Source organism: Centropristis striata, chromosome 11, assembly GCF_030273125.1.
Source record: "Centropristis striata isolate RG_2023a ecotype Rhode Island chromosome 11, C.striata_1.0, whole genome shotgun sequence".
NCBI lineage: Eukaryota > Metazoa > Chordata > Actinopteri > Perciformes > Serranidae > Centropristis > Centropristis striata.
This window is the reverse complement of record NC_081527.1, coordinates 38,332,200-38,349,288: the sequence shown is the minus strand read 5'-3', so window position 1 is coordinate 38,349,288 and position 17,089 is coordinate 38,332,200. Positions and strand designations below refer to the sequence as shown.

The 17,089-nt window shown below is 37.0% G+C and overlaps 1 protein-coding gene across 2 annotated transcripts in view; it reads right to left on the bottom strand.

Moving 5' to 3' along the window:
* Positions 1-378: 378 nt before the first annotated feature.
* The window catches only part of agla (amylo-alpha-1, 6-glucosidase, 4-alpha-glucanotransferase a), a 42,157-nt gene continuing 25,446 nt past the window's right edge, over positions 379-17,089 (bottom strand). For both annotated transcript variants that reach the window (XM_059344262.1, XM_059344263.1), the window contains 21 exons: positions 16,366-16,467; positions 15,991-16,140; positions 14,046-14,196; positions 12,673-12,797; positions 12,455-12,567; positions 10,996-11,130; positions 10,617-10,747; positions 9,085-9,221; positions 7,799-7,932; positions 7,505-7,680; positions 6,983-7,085; positions 6,721-6,844; positions 5,665-5,766; positions 5,369-5,480; positions 5,078-5,213; positions 4,319-4,431; positions 3,799-4,010; positions 3,588-3,685; positions 2,736-2,823; positions 1,645-1,778; positions 379-816 (listed from right to left, as the gene is read on the bottom strand). In XM_059344262.1, the coding sequence (XP_059200245.1) occupies positions 699-816; positions 1,645-1,778; positions 2,736-2,823; positions 3,588-3,685; positions 3,799-4,010; positions 4,319-4,431; positions 5,078-5,213; positions 5,369-5,480; positions 5,665-5,766; positions 6,721-6,844; positions 6,983-7,085; positions 7,505-7,680; positions 7,799-7,932; positions 9,085-9,221; positions 10,617-10,747; positions 10,996-11,130; positions 12,455-12,567; positions 12,673-12,797; positions 14,046-14,196; positions 15,991-16,140; positions 16,366-16,467 (2,694 nt within the window). In that variant the 3' untranslated portion in view covers positions 379-698. The remainder of the gene's footprint in view (positions 817-1,644; positions 1,779-2,735; positions 2,824-3,587; positions 3,686-3,798; positions 4,011-4,318; positions 4,432-5,077; positions 5,214-5,368; positions 5,481-5,664; positions 5,767-6,720; positions 6,845-6,982; positions 7,086-7,504; positions 7,681-7,798; positions 7,933-9,084; positions 9,222-10,616; positions 10,748-10,995; positions 11,131-12,454; positions 12,568-12,672; positions 12,798-14,045; positions 14,197-15,990; positions 16,141-16,365; positions 16,468-17,089) is intronic.

The following is a 17,089-nucleotide window of genomic DNA, read 5'->3' as shown; positions in this document are numbered from 1 at the left end:
TCACATAAAAACACCAACATTATGGGATGTCCAAAAATGACCCCTTCAAAAAAAAGTCATAGCCTGATGATTCGTGTCAAAATTTGTTTTTAAAATGCCGAAAAATGCTTTGTCCAAAAATAGCAGGAAAAGACCTTGTTGTGAGCATTTTCATGGAGAAACTAGACTAGAAAGAAAACAGCTCACAACAAACAGGAGAACAGTCCATGATTTATGGAAGGAGACAATACTGTTGAGTTCTTCAAATGTATCTTTGAGCACCAAAAGAGAAATGCCATATTATGCTACACATTATATTGGAGGAAAAGGCATCTCACATCAGAACAATGAAGATTGATAAACAGAACTACAGATCGAAGAAAAATGTGTATGTTTGATTTGGGGCTGAACTGTCCTGTTTAATGTTGTTTTACAGACGAAGGACACAGTGAGAGCATCACATGGACAGTTAGAGGGGAGACAGACACATTCTCTCATAGATTTATTGGAAATAAATGTAATGTGAAGCGAATCATTTTTATCAGCAGCCAATCACATCAATCACATCTCGCTCCCACACCAACCTTTATCTGTTACCCAAACACCACCAGTGGAGTCAGCAGTGAGCTGTGACTGACAGTGTTTCTATCAGAGCAAGCTTTGTGTTTAGAGGAGGTCTAAGGGGGTCCCTACAGGTCCCTACAGGTCCCTACAGGTCCCTACAGGTCATAGAGGACCTCCAGCACCGTGGCCACGGACCAGGCCTGGGTCTCACAGCTGAAGGGGCAGAACTGGCCGTTCTCATTGGTCAGCTCGGGGAGACCCTTCCATGGAGACCTGAGAGAAACAGGCTGTCAGAACTGGGCAATAAAATGATCCATTAGACATTAAATCAGCTATTGAACCTTCTGTTCCTTCCTTATGCTTAAATGGTAAAGCACATACACTACCGGTCAAAAGTTTTAGAACACCCCAATTTTTCCAGTTTTTTATTGAAATTCAAGCAGTTCAAGTCAAATGAACAGCTTGAAAGGGTCCAAAGGTAAGTGGTGAACTGCCAGAGGTAAATAAAAAAAGGTAAGCTTAACCAAAACTGGAAAATAATGTACATTTCAGAATTATACAAGTAGGCCTTTTTCAGGGAACAAGAAATGGGTTAACAACTTAACTCTATGGAGTCTTGGGCTATTTTGTCCATTTTTGAATTCTTTTCATGTCTTTGTAAGTCATTTTGTCTTTTTTAGTCATTTTGTGTCTTTTTTAGTCTTTTTTTGTCTTTTTTTAGTCATTTTGTGTCTTTTTTTTGGTAATTTTGTGTCTTTTTTTTGGTCATTTTGTGTCTTTTTTTAGTCCTTTAGTTCAACATAAAATGTGATTTTGAATCTTTTTTTTACTTTCAAAACACTATCATGCTCAATAAAGAATTTTAAATGTTGCAAATGTGCATTAATTTCAGAGTACACTGAGACATTAAACTGCATCATTTTCAATTAAATTCTGGAAAAGTTGGTGTGTTCTAAAACTTTTGACCAGTAGTGTAGCAAACTAGCATTTGTGTAATGTGATCTGCTTGAACAATATCCCATATTAGCTTGATTTTCCTTAACTCTTTTTGTAAAATCAGGCTGAGGGAGGCCTGAACAGACAGACAGACAGCAGTCCTACCTTTCCAGGTGTGTGTAATGTCGAGACAGAACATTCTTCACCAGGGTTGCTGTATTATTATACGCTGCTTCTCCAAGCTTCTTGGCAAAGTAGAGCTTAGCACGCAGGAAGTAGCCTACTGGCCACAGCCATTCCTACACACACACACACACACACAGTTAGTTACAGGCAGTGAGGTAATGTAGCTGTACTGCCGTTAGAAGGAAACATACTGTCAACACATCTAAAGGTAAAATTCTTCAAACAGGATTTGAAATGAGGATGGTAGGTTTTTAATTGCGTATTAGCTCAGAATGCTAATCTTCTTCTAGCCAATCAACTCAACTGCGAAAGCAAAACATTGTACAGTCGGCCATTTTGTTATACACACACATAATCTTTTCTTCACCATTTCCACTGTAAATAGTCCATTAGGTTAGTTATTGTGTATTTTGTTGCTTTACTTTGTTTTTAGAAAAAATATCTTTTGGACTATAGACGCTGTTCCTTTTAATGTTGCACATGAATGAGTGATGTTCCAACCTCTTCTATGAAAAGAACTCCAAATTTCTTCAACCACTACTAAATATAAATATGATAATTTGATTATGATTATCAAGTTAATTTGTAATAAGTGTTCCAAATTGATAGTTTAGTAGTTTCTAAGAAAAGTGGTGGTGCCCCGTAAAAAAAATATTTATTTAAAGTATCAATATTAATTCAGTCAATTTCTGATAGCAAGATTGATCTAAATATGCATCAAATATGATAATTTGATTATAATTAGTAAGTTAATTTGTAATCAGTGTTCCAAATTGATAGTTTGGTAGTTTCTAAGAAAAGGGGTGGTGCCCCGTAAAACTTTAATTTATTTAAAGTATCAATATTAATTCAGTCAATTTCTGATAGCAAGATTGATCTAAATATGCTTAAATACCTTACATACTTTGATGAGAGGTAATTATATCTGTAACCAAATACCCCGACAACATTATATCCAATTTTTTTGTTATAAAAAGCCCAAATCAGACTGTGGAACAGATCCTGACCCTGTTTGTCTATCAACTCAGTGAAATGAGTGGAAGTGGTTGTTTATCTTTAGATTCACTCACTGGTCCTTGGTGGTAGTTGAAACCTTTAGCCAGGTTGAAGTTGTCGTTGTCTAGAGCGTTGTCATAGACACCACAGTACACCATGTCACTAGGACAACACAAACACAATGCCAGCATGAGACTTATTATGGAGATATGAGAACAAACACACACACATAAACGGATGTGTTGACTAGTGGTATATGTGTAGTACAGTACAGGCCAAAAGTTTTAGAACACCCCAATTTTTCCATTTTTTTATTGAAATTCAAGCAGTTCAAGTCAAATGAACAGCTTGAAAGGGTCCAAAGGTAAGTGGTGAACTGCCAGAGGTAAATAAAAAAAGGTAAGCTTAACCAAAACTGTTAAATAATGTACATTTCAGAATTATACAAGTAGGCCTTTTTCAGGGAACAAGACATGGGTTTAAAACTTAAAGCAGTTCTGCAGCAACGGAGGTTGATCAAGCCTTGAAAGTTGCTAAGTTGCTACCAATTCCTACAGGTGTCCCAACTTTTCTTGATCACTTACAACCTACAAGTTGCTCCACGTTTAAGGGAACTTCTGCAACAGAGTTGGGAAGAACTTTCTGAAGAATATTTGGTTTCCATTGAGTGTGTTCAGCTGTTTATCTGTTAAGGTGCTACTTCAATGAGTCAACAGTTTAGAATACAGTTTCCTTTCTAAACTGATTCTCTGATTTATTTTTTAACTTCAATTGTTTATTTGTTACATGCATTAATTTCAGAGTACACTGAGACATTAAACTGCATCATTTTCAATACAATTCTGGAAAAGTTGGAGTGTTCTAAAACTTTTGGCCTGTACTGTACATATAGAGTATATGTGATCCTTTTATAAAGCATATATTACTCAGGGTCGAGTGTTTTCATTCCCAGTGGTCCCAGTAGTTTCTTCTCAGCCACCTGAAGAGCCTCCCAGGCTCTCTCCACTGTAAAAAGCTCTGGAGCCTTTAAACAAAGAGATGATCACTCAACAATCTAGTCATGCAACACTTATTGCTCAATAGAAGTTGCACACTGTTGCTCAGATTGCTCAGACAGGTTTCAGCGTGTATACTTACAACCACCATGGCAATAGTGAAGTTGGGCCTCAGCTGGTAGTCACACCAGGGGCTGGAGGCCCCATAGCTGTCCTTATAGATGCCCTTTTTATGCACCAGGTCTGGGCGCTTCTCATTGGGGTCCTTCGGGTCCCCAGACACCCAGAAACCTGCTTCAAAGGACTGCTGGAGCTGCTGGTTCCACTGGGAGTATGAAATAAACACTTCTTTACCTGGAACACAATGGAGGGGGTTTATTACAGACGTTTGACAAAAAAATACCACAAAAACACACACATTGAGAAAAAACAACATAAAATGACCAAAAAAAGACACAAAATGGCCCAAAAAAGAAACAAAATGACAAAAAAGATACAAAATGACCAAAAAAAAGACACAAAATTACCAAAAAAGACACAAAATTACCAAAAAAAGATACAAAATGACCAAAAAATGACTCAAATTGACCACAAAATGACAAAAAAATACTGGAATTCAGTGCAATAGTTTATGTGTATAATACTGTCAGTGTGTGCAATACCATCTCTGTGTACTTTGGCTCCATCATAAGGGAACAGGCCTTTAGCATGGAGCTCCACCACCCAGCGGACAGCTGACTTACTGAGACCAACGATCTCCACTGCTGCTCCGTCTCTGCACAGAAAACATTTATAAAACATCACATACAGCTGAGGCAAACAGCAAAATCCTCACATTTGGAACTGCAACACAGGATCAAAATGTGAAGCTAAGTGCAAACTTAACCCTTGTGCCTCCCTCAAATTTTCTACCTCTGACCACCCTCGTGGACAAAAACGTCCACACACACTAAAACTGCTATAAAATAAAAATACATCAACATTTTTTTCAGATTTCGTTTTCATAAATCTCTTAAACAACTTCAGACTTGTTCAAAACTATCAAACATTAAATCATTTCAAAATGTATATGCCAGTTTATAAATTCAAAGTTTTCGATAATTTCTTCCAAAAAAACACGAAAAATGAATGTTTTCCCATAAAATAAATAGTAGGAAGCTGGCATTTTGGTGATGATTAGAGTCTTGGATATGTCAAAGATTAGCAACAAAATTGATTTGATTGCATTAGTATTTTTTATGTAGTGCCAAATACTCCCTCTGCCGTCCCTCGTGGACAAAAATGCCACATAGACTTCCATTCAAACCACATTTTTAAATCTCACTGCCATTAAGGTATAAAACCATGCATTCTGTAATGTCAGCATTTCATTTTGAAGAATATATACAGCTGTTCCTGTTGAAACAGATGCTGAATGTTACCTCGGAGTAGCAGGCATCCCTTTGTTCCTTGCTCTGTCACTCTCTCCCATTTTGTCCATCCAGGTACCACAGTTGAAGCGGTTTCCTCCAGACACGAAGCCTGTAGCTGGATCCACCTTGGAGACCACGTTGAACCCTGGAAAGAGCTGGACAGCTCAGAAATACTGTGTCTGGCACTGAAGGAGCGTTAGGGTCTAGTTCTTTAGAATGACTGGTCTATATTTTCTCCTCCAGGTACGTTATCATTGAGCTTTATTTCTTGAACATAATAAAGTTGAACACACATCCTACCTTCATCTTTCATGTGCATGTCTATCTTGGGCCCAGCGTTTCTCTCTCTGAAGGAAATTCCCTCCAGGTGACGCTGCAGAGCCTCCTGGATGACATCATACAGAGGCTGCTCCTACACACACACACACACACACACACACACACACAGTTTCACATTATACTTTGATGGCACCAAAGCAGACTAATTGACTGTAAAGGATGAACTATTTTCAGAAAATGAGGAGCGGCATAAGGGCCCATAGTAATGCACATGTGTGTGTTTGTGTGTGTGTGTGTGTGTGTGTGTGTGTACGTACCACCTCTCCAGGTGTTCGGGGTTCACAGTCATCAGTGGGGTACATGCGTGTGACGGGGCAGCGGAGGATTTCTTCTCCTTGAGGAACGTGGTTAGCGTAGTCCTGAACAGCAGCACATTATAATCATTAACACCATAGTACATCACTAATCTTTGTAAAATAGCCATTTTGTCTTTTATTGCCTTAAGAAACATCAAGGTATAATGACTTATATAACAGGGCTCCAGACTTACTTTTTCCATTGGCTGCACTGGTGCGCCTAACTTTTTTTATTTTAGGTGCACCAACACAACATTTAGGCCTTTAATGCCATAAGGTCACATTCTTATCGCATAACTTTCATATAATGTGAACAATTTTTAAACAAGAATAAGGTGTAGAGCAGCGGTTCCCAAACTGTTTTAGCCGCGCACCCCCTTCTACGTCCCAACCGGGTTGACGCACCCCCAATCCCCCACACCTTAAAAACAAAACAAAATGCAATAAGCTTTTTCATAGCCATAATAATATATATAATAAAAATATAATGCAACAAAGGTATGCACAAGCTTCCACTTTTAAGAGCAAAGAGGATGATGACAGGCTCAGGATCAGAGGCAGGAATCAGAGAAGTTGAGGAAAATGTTATAATATTTTGAGCCGCATTGAACAAAAATTGCAGCAAGTTTAAATGAGTGTGGAGCTAAACAACCCGTCATCATAAGGTTGCAAAAATGGAAGAAGAGAACTTCTTCTACGCTTAATTTTAAGATGAAGTGCATTTTGAATAGCCTTCATTTATTAATTAATTGATATTACAGTTTTTGATTTTACATTTTACAAAGGAAATGTTTATTTACACATCTTTATTGTGTTGGGGGAAAAAATGTAATTGTGTAATGTTTCATCTCGCGCCCCCCAGTAGCATCCCGTGCACCCCTGGGGAGTGCTGTGTTCAGGTTGTTGTGCTGCCCCCTAGTGGCCAGAGAAACAAACAAAACAACCCCTTAGCTTTAAAGTTGACTGTATGAACAGTCCTCCTCCTCCTGCTCTACAGTTATTCCCCGTCCCTCCTACCTGGATGCACTGCAGCCACCACCAGACAGCATCACGACAGTTGAACCTGGCGCTGCGACCCTCACCCAGCAGGTTGGGGATCAAACCGTGGCGCAGTGTCCCCGCAAAGGCCAGGATAATGTTACTATAGAAACCATGAGACAAACGGTTACCTGTAGAGCCTAGTTACTGAAGGACAACACATATATATTTATATAACCCAGGACCAAAACTGCTAATTCACACCAAATAACTCCTCAGAAACAGCTGATAGAGTTCATACCGAGCCTCGGTGTGTCTCCCGGTGAGCAGCATCAGGCCTCTCAGAGCGATGAACGTGTCTCTGCCCCAGCAGCGGAAAATCCCAGAGGAGAAATGAGGAAGACCTGAAGAATTCATATTAGGACATTAGCTCCATCAGCCAGTGACTGTCCACCTACTGTTTATATGAATATCTGAATAAAAATAATAAATGACACGACTGATGACCAAACACCAGGGCAATACAACATTATTTCAGTTTCAATTTATCTTGCATCAAATATTTTTTCAGTTTGATAATATGTGCTGTGTGTGAGTCTGAGTGTGTGCTTGTGTGCGTGCGTGTCTATGTGCGTGTGTGTGCACATTCAGATGTGTATGTGGGGATGGGAGGGGTGGGTTTTGTCATTTTTATTGTCTGTTTTTATCCTTATTTTTTGTAAAGCACTTTGTGTTACATTTCTATGTATGAAAAGCGCTATATAAATAAAGTTTGATGATTTGATTTGATTTGATTCTAGTCATATTTGTGTTGCTGGGCTACCTGCAGCCAATGAGACGCAGCACTGCTCCTTCTGGCCTGTGATTGGACTGATGCGGTAGGGAACTCCCTCCAGCTTGGTGGAGAGGGGGGGGAGGGCAGGTAGACGCCCCACGCCGCACATCTGGACCGACCCCAGCGCCAAGTGACGGACAAAACTGGAGCCGTTCTGGATGAAACTGTTTGAGCAAAAAGATGGAAGACAGGAAATGCACTTGTTCAAAATTGAAATTCCTAGTTTTTAGATTTGCATGTCAGATCTCAACAATGCATTAATATTGACCATAACCCCCCTACCTGGACATGAGTTTGTGCGCTGCGTCCAGAGCCGTGGTGTAGGTCGACACCAGGATCGCATCAAAGTAACAAGGTACGAGGTAGCGTGGGACGTGTTTCAGGTAGTTAAACATGGCTTCCAACCACTGACCCACCTGCACAAACACACAGATGATATATGATTAGGAAGAAGAACACCTGCTGCCTTAATAAGGATAATAATCTGTCATTAGACTAACTACCACTCCACTTTCTCAGGTTGGAACTCATACCAGGAAAATGTAATGAAGAACATGAGTAGTATTCCTCTTTTATATTTTCACACTATACAAATTTAAGAATATTTGCATTGTTCTTCATATTCATACTCTAACCTACAGACCTGGTGCCTTCTAGTGACAATGGTGTAGCAGCTCACCCAAGTCATAAAGCAATAATAATAATAATAATAATAATAATAATAATAATACATTTTATTTATAGAGGGTACTCAAAGACACTTTACAATTAAAAAAAAAGACAAACAAACAATCAAAATCAACAACATTGGTCACACATTAAAAGCTACAGTAGGTGTCTCCTATTGCACACACACACACACACACACACACACACACACACACACATTCTTGTACTTCTATCTTTGTGAGGACCCTCATTGGAACAGTGAATTCCCTTGCAAGGTTATAATAGTTTTGGATTTTTCATTAGTTTTGGTTTTAATTTTGTTGTGAATTTTTGTTTTCAAATTGAGTTAGTTTTAATTAGTTTTTAGAGTGAGTTTGCTAGTTTTAGTTTAGTTTTTATTAGTTGTAGTGTTTTGTAATGGGGTATTTGTTGGGTGGGTGATTAAAAGAGGTCACAGTAAATTTCGCCTTTATTTCCTTTGTCTGATCCATCTTCATTATGTATGAAAAAAGTTGACAAAGACGAAAACAAAGGACATTTTCACTATAATTTTAGTTAGTTTTGTAACCACAAACTACAGTTTCAGTTAATTATCATTATCATGTAACCTTTAACCCTTAAAACAAAGTCTGAAATCTAAAAAAAAGCCTTTAAAGAAGTGAGGACCGGCCCAAATGTCCTCACTTTGGGAAAATGTCCTCACTCTGTTGGTTAAAAATGCGTTCTGGTCCTCACTATGTAGGAAATACAAGAACACACACACACACACACACACACACAGGTGAAAACGGTTCCATCCTGGACTAAATGTAGAGGGGAGTGAAACCAGCACCAGCTACAGAAGCCTGATATGATGATTGAAATCAGGAAAAGATAATAAGTGACAGTAAAAGTCTCACCTCAGCCAGGGGTCCGTCTCTGCGGACCAGCCTGTTGGAGACGTATTCTATCAGCCAGTCTCCTTGTCGCAGGTTTGCACAGACGGGATGGCCCAGGTCGTTGTTGGGACGGATGTTAGCAAGCACTGAAATCAGACCTGCACACACACAACACCTACAGTTACACTGCTGTCATATTATAACAGCAGGTGTGAACACTGAATGCTTCAGTGAGGGTCAGCTGATTGTTATGGGCGTCTCCAGTGTGTTCAGTTCTGTTTCTGCTGTTTTTGTTCTTGCATGTGCATAGAAACCAATGAACAACTTGGTGAGTGATGGTGCAAGTTATCTTCTACTCAGGATCTCTACAGGTCTCAACAAGTCAAAATTAAGACTTTTTAAGACCATAATGAATACAATTTAAGACCCATTTCACATCCGTACTGGCAAAAAAGTACATGAAGGAAAATCAGAGGCCCAGAATTACTATTGAATATGAATTTATTCACAGCTCAAATTCTGACAGGGCTGCACAGGGACTTAGTTCTGTTCTGTAGTTATATCATAGCGTCCACAAAAATATAAATTATATACACTACCGGTCAAAAGTTTTAGAACACCCCAATTTTTCCAGTTTTTTATTGAAATTCAAGCAGTTCAAGTCAAATGAACAGCTTGAAAGGGTCCAAAGGTAAGTGGTGAACTGCCAGAGGTAAATAAAAAAAGGTAAGCTTAACCAAAACTGGAAAATAATGTACATTTCAGAATTATACAAGTAGGCCTTTTTCAGGGAACAAGAAATGGGTTAACAACTTAACTCTATGGAGTCTTGGGCTATTTTGTCCATTTTTGAATTCTTTTCATGTCTTTGTAAGTCATTTTCGGTCTTTTTAGTCATTTTGTGTCTTTTGGGGTCTTTTTTTGTCATTTTGTGTCTTTTTTTTTGTCATTTTGTGTCTTTTTTTTGTCATTTTGTGTCTTTTTTTGGTCATTTTGTGTCTTTTTTTTGTCATTTTGTGTCTTTTTTTAGTCCTTTAGTCCAACATAAAATGTGATTTTGAATCTTTTTTTTACTTTCAAAACACTATCATGCTCAATAAAGAATTTTAAATGTTGCAAATGTGCATTAATTTCAGAGTACACTGAGACATTAAACTGCATCATTTTCAATTAAATTCTGGAAAAGTTGGTGTGTTCTAAAACTTTTTACCAGTAGTGTATATATATATATATATATATATATATATATATATATATATATATAAAAATATGAAGTTTATGGATTTGTTTTAAATAAAAAGTAACATTAATACATTTTTAAGACCTTTCAAAATAGTATTTCAGACATTTTATGTGATTTTAGACTTTTTAAGGCCCCACAGATACTCTGTTTACTGCATGTTGAGGATCATCACAGAGCAAAGTGTCTGTGTCAAGTGTGAGTCCACACAGGAGTGAACCCAAGCAGGAACAATCCAAGGCCTTGCTCATTATTCTAATTTGTTATTTTGTCCTGAGCAGCTGCTTGTTTATGTGAGAATGTAATAGAATACCTTGTAGTCCAGCGTATTTGAGGGTCTCCCACCCCGGGATACTGTAACAGCCTCCTCCGTCTTCTTTTTCTTCTGAGTCGCAGCAGAACAGCAGGACGTTCAGGTCTGCTAGCGTCAGCTTGGACATCAGCCTACACACACACACACACACACACACACACACACAGCTTTAATACAACATGTTATATGCATGGCTTTACACAGTGAGATACTGTAGACAGGTGCTGCTTTTATACTGCAGAGAAAATAGTGCAGAGAGAAATCATCTCACGACCCCAATTGGGGTCCCGACCCCCAGGTTGAGAACAGCTGCTCTAATCTATCCTGATTTGATTCTCAGAGTGTGTGCTGAGTGGTGGTGTGTGTCCTGTGTCCTCACTGGGCCAGGGGTCTCTGCAGGGCCTCTGGTGGGTTGTCATCCGGGACGCTGCCTCTCCGGTATTTGGGGCTGAACTGGGAGAGATAGAACCTCAGCACCCCGGCCAGCTTCTGGGCTTTGGGGTCCAAACTGATCCTGTGAGGAAGACAAAGAGTTAAAGAAGACTTTGTGATAAACACCTGATCATAATATACAATTATAATAAGTTAGCTTTTGATTTGCACTATCTCTGTTTACATCCGACCACTGGTTTTCTTCACTTTATTGTTCTTTTTAATGCCTGGTACAACTAAAGGTCCATTTGTTTGGACAAATATAATGATAAGAACAAAAAATACCTCAAAAAAGTTTAATTTCAGAGCTGATATCTAGACATTTTCATTGGTTTTCTTGATAATAACAAACAACATTAACAAGAAAACATGTTAAATGTCTAGATATCAGCTCTTAAATTAAACTCTGATGAGCTATTTTTGTTGTTATCATTATATTTGTCCAAACAAATGTACCTTTAGTTGTACCAGGCATTAAAATAACAAGACATTAAAGTAAAAAGGTGGTCTAATATTTTTTTCCCTGACTGTATATTAGGCCATCTGTATTTTTTCTATATTATAGATGTCATACCACTTATAGTATACTGTCTATATCTCTGCATATATTTAAATATATTTATTCATTGATGTTCATACCACTACATGCAACAGCCATTTAACCTATTTAACATGCTAAAATATATTTTCTGATGCTGATAGTATGCATTATTCAACAATGTGCAATATCTGAAAAATGCAAAGTACTTTCAGGAAAACAAACAAACAAGCACAAAAAATATATATATATATATATAATAAATGCCAAATAGCATAAATGTATGTTTATAGAATGTATGTATATGTCTTCTATATTTCTATATCTATGTGTCTGTATCTTCCATCTAAATGATGGAAAAAACGATAAATGTGTCTTATGAATTATTATTATTTATATATATATATATAGATTTTTTTTTTTCATTCGTGACTTTACCTTTGGATTTTTATATACCTTGAGTTAATTTCCATTTTTATATAGGTTTATTTATTTATTTTATTGTATTTTATTTTATTTATCCATTTGCTTTTGAAGTTTTGTTTGTCTTGCTGTTTTTTTTTTTTTTTTTTTTTTTAAACTGTATGTGTGTATATGTATGTAGATGTATGTATGTATGTATATATGAACATATATGTATATGCATATCTTTATAACTATGTGTACCAGTAAAGGGAAATGGGGGGAGGGAATGGAGGGGGGGCAGGGTAAAACAAAATAGGATGTTCAATATATGACTTGCCATGTTATATGTTAACACGACAATATCCAATAAACACAATGTTCAAAAAAAACAAAAATGTGTCTTATGATGTTTATTCAGTGGTTATGAAAATAGTGATGATGGTTTAGTGAGGACCTGGTGTACCTGAAGGCGATGACGCTGCCTGGTGTCAACTTCTCAAAGATGATTTCCTGCACAAACTCTGATCGGCCTTTAGACGTGACTCCAGCCTGCTTCACCACCGTACTCTCCGCTAACTGCACATATATATATGCAAATTATTATATTAGCATGCTCATTTATAATAGTAGAATAATGCATAGAATGACCATGAACGTAAAGATGATCAAGGCAGTATTTACCGATATATGCTCCTTTATCTCCACGGTGTATTCTGGCATGCCGTTGATGTATTTATCATCCTTCTTATAGCTCCCAGCAGGCCGTTCCACCGTCCGGGCCTCCAGGATCACCTCCTCGATCTTCCCTTCACACACAAACACAGAGGGAGAGGGATATTAAAAATAAATAATGCATAATGCATGTTGGATTTCTATTTTTATTGAGCGCTGATAGTACAGGACATGTACAAAAATACAACATTCACAAAAGAAAACTTTGGACCAGTGCTCACATCATTTTTTGTTTTTTGTATGAATAATAATACTTGGTAGCACTTTACAATAACCATCTAAGTGATGTTTATAGATGGTTTATAAACCAGTTATTATTAACCATTTACAAAATTCTATACATATTTAATCTTTAAATGTTTTCAAGCAATTTCTTAAAGGTATAAGAATAATTTTGAAATCGTTTACATACTTAATATGGTGTTAAAAATGTTATAACGAGTGTAAAGCTATTAATAAACTAATAATTATGTTTGTTTATGGTAAAGTAATCTATTTGGCATTTATAAATTATAGTTCAACATTATTACATTTTCTATTCACCATTCTAAATGGCCTATATATGGTTTATAAATGATGATTAAACATTAATAAACTATCTGTTTACCATTTATAAATGGTCTATTTACCATCTATAAATGATGGTTATTGTAAAGTGTTACCTAATACTTATACTATTCAGTTCTTCTGGAGGGAAGTGGCTAAAAATTATTTCAAAAGTTTTATGTTTTAATATGAGTATATTATTTACAACTCTTTATCTTGGGAATGTGCCAGATGGGCTGATATGCAGCTACTGAAGGTCTTGCTGGCTGCAAGTAAAAAGGCCGTCACAAAATGTTGGCTCCAGAAAAATTTAGGGGAAAAACGATGGCAGAAATGGCAAGCCTGTTTGGCTAATGAGTGAGACTGTATACATGTATTGGGTTTTATACTACTGTCTTCTGGATTTTACTGATTTACTGACCTTGAATAAGGGTAACTGTTCAGTGTTTTGTATTTGTCTTTTGTTTTACTTTCCTGTACTGAAAAATGAAAACGATCTATAAATAAAGAGTTTAAAAAAAATAATAATAATACTTATACTTATAGTAAGGAAAAACAATACAAAAAAACAACCTAGGCTCACCTTTGCTGATGTGGTGTACTACACACTACAGTTCACATGGATGAATGTCACAAGTGTAAATGCTAATGCTAATGCTAATGCTAGAGGGCTGCTAAGTGGGCACAGCCTTAAGTTTACACCAGTATGTCAGCACTGGATCCCAAACAGAAGCATGTTGGTTTCTGATCTGAAGGTGAGGATGTTGAGGTCGTACCAGGTATGCACATGGGCGGGACGTTGGCGCCGTACTGGTGTGTTTTAGGGTTCCAGAAGGCGGTCCGGCACACGGCCACCACAGACTGGTGAGTACTGGGACAGTGGCGAGTCACTGCTACAACATCTGCATCAACCTGGTCCACAAACACCTGGAGGGGGAGATGAAGAGAGACACTGGTCACTGATAAAGGCAGAACAGAAACACACAACAGGGATGTTAAAACTCTGAGGTTGTGCAGCTTTCCTGGCCTTCATTAGAGACGCAGCTCAGCACTGTGTGTCAAGTTGTTCCAGTCAAAAATGTGTGATATTGATTCAAAACCAATACCAGGTCTCTAGTTTGTGGTTGTGGGGGGTGATATGCCTCGAAAATATTATCACGATATTTCATGGTATCTTTGCAATAATTATATTCTTGACTATATGACAAAACACAGAAAAATATATAGAAAATGTGATTTTTTAAAAATTATTTTCAAGTAAGAATAAATAAAAATCATACAACAAAATAAAAATCAACCATAAATCTAAACTGTAGTGTAAAGTGCAAATTCCAACAGTTGTGAAATAGAAAAATGTACTCTTGACTCTTCAGTGCAAAAGGGAAGAATTAGTATAATTATAAATAATAAAAATAAAACTACAAATATCAGTGGTGGAATGTAGCCAAGTACATTTACAGTACAGTACAGTACTATTTTGAGGTATGTCTCAACTACCTAACTTGAGTATTTCTTTTTTATGTATCTTTCTACTTCTACTTCACTACACTTTAAAAGGTAAATATTGTATTTTTTTAACTCCACTACATTTAGCTGACAGCTTTACTTACATTTCACATCAAGATTTAACATAAAAACCGTGATTAAACATTTTTATAATTTTATTTGACATCACTACTCCAAAAAGTAGGAATGTTGCAGTTATTGCGATATGCATTTTTTTTTAACATATACAAAATATACCGGTATTATTGTGAATGATACAATATGGCACACCCCTACCTTGCAGTTGAATAAAATTTGGTTTATTGAATCTACAACAGTCTCATCTTTACAGACGGTTTAGACTCCAGTATACAGAAGTATTAAAATACAATACCAAAATACCAAAATAATCATGACAAAAAATGCATGTTTCTGCTCCAAACTGTACAGGATTATAATAAAGTGTGCATGCTTGTATTGGGGAGACTCGTAGATATCCATAGAACCATTTTCATTCAGATATTTGAGGTCACTTACATTTTCTAGTTTCATGTGTTATTAGTATTCTAGCTGCAGCTTTCAAACTGAGCCCACCACAGCCTCTGGAACAGGGGTGTCAAACTCAAATACATAGTGGGCCAAAATTTAAAACTTGATATTTATTGAAAAAATGGACCTAAACAAGTTCAAACGAAACGGAACAAGCAAAGCTTGATATAACTTAATATTGCAAAATCGAATATCAAATAAAACAAACAAACACATCAATGGCATTCATTTCTTAAATAAAATGTAAATAAAAATCGTATGTCCCTTTATTTTATATGCGGCCTTCTTTAAATTTAAATTTAACAGTAATCTTTTTCCACAGGCTAAAAATAAATGTGAGAATAAAATAACAATAATAAACCAAATGACTAATAATAATATCCTTCAATGAATGTGCAGCCATTCAAGCCTTGGACTAGCAAGAAAAAGTGCATAAAGACACTTTAATTGTTGCTCAGTTTGCTCCACACTGATCTACTGTGTTCAAGCCACAACACCAGCAGAGCATTCTGGGATTTGTAGTATTATTTGCACTGTATAATAATAATAATTTGGTATTGTTTGACACCTCTGCTCTGGAAGAAACCAATGCTGGTGCTAACCAGTTTGGAGAGTGAGCTAATGTTCAACAGAACATGAACACACAAACAGAGTAGATGATGATGATGATGATGATGATGCTGGTACCTGTATGAAGCCCTGGGAGGCCAGCTCCTGGTGCAGCCTGTTCAGAGCCAGTTTACCAGCTATGATCCCAGTCTGGCTGCCAACCTCACCAGTAGAGGAGGGGGAGGAGCTCCACCGGGGGTAGAAACGCTCCTCCTTCACCACAGAGATCTACACACACACACACACACACACACACACACCATCAGTTCATCTACTAATGCTACAACTATTAACTAATTCTGTTTTTTATATTTGCAAATAAATAAGCCAATCTCAGGAAATTTTACAAGCTATAAATATTGCTAAGATGTGGTGTGTGTGTGTGTGTGTGTGTGTGTGTGTGTGTGTGTGTGTGTGTGTGTGTGTGTGTGTGTGTGTGTGTGTGTAAATAACCTGATGTGGCACAAACTCATCATATCCTCTGGTGGAGCCGGTAGCACAGCAGGCCATAGAGACGATAGCAGAGCTGGGGAGGGAGTCCAGAGCTGAACGCAGCTGGAGAACAAAGAGAGACAGACCGATTACTTATTTAATTATTATTATATTTATAAGATTATTTAAACCCAGAGACCTTCTCCTGAAGAAGGATTCAGATCTCTTACTGCAGTAAAAGTACTAATACCACACTGTGAAATTACTCCACTACAAGTAAAAGTCCTGCATTCAAAACTTACTGAAGTAAAAGCACAAAAGCATCAAAATGTACTTAAAATATCAAAAATAAAAGTACTACTTTTACAGAATGACCCACTCAGATTGTTTTATATATTCCAAATATATTTTTATGTTATTTGTAGTGATGCATTTATGTAACCAGCGTTTTAATTTTGTAACAATAGGGCTCATTTTAACTACTTAATATACTGTTATGATGTCTTTTATGTCAAATCTGGAGCTGCACTGTAACTGAAGCTGTCAGCTAAATGAAGTGGAGTAAAACTATAAAGTTTAATGACATGGAAATACTCAAATAAAGTACAAGGACCTCAAAACTGTACTTAAGTACAGTACTTGAGTAAATGTACTTAGTTACATTCTACCTCTGGTTTTTTAATTGTCCTTAAAGATTTTGGCCATCATGTCATGTTTTACTTTACATTTGTTTTATCAGATTAAA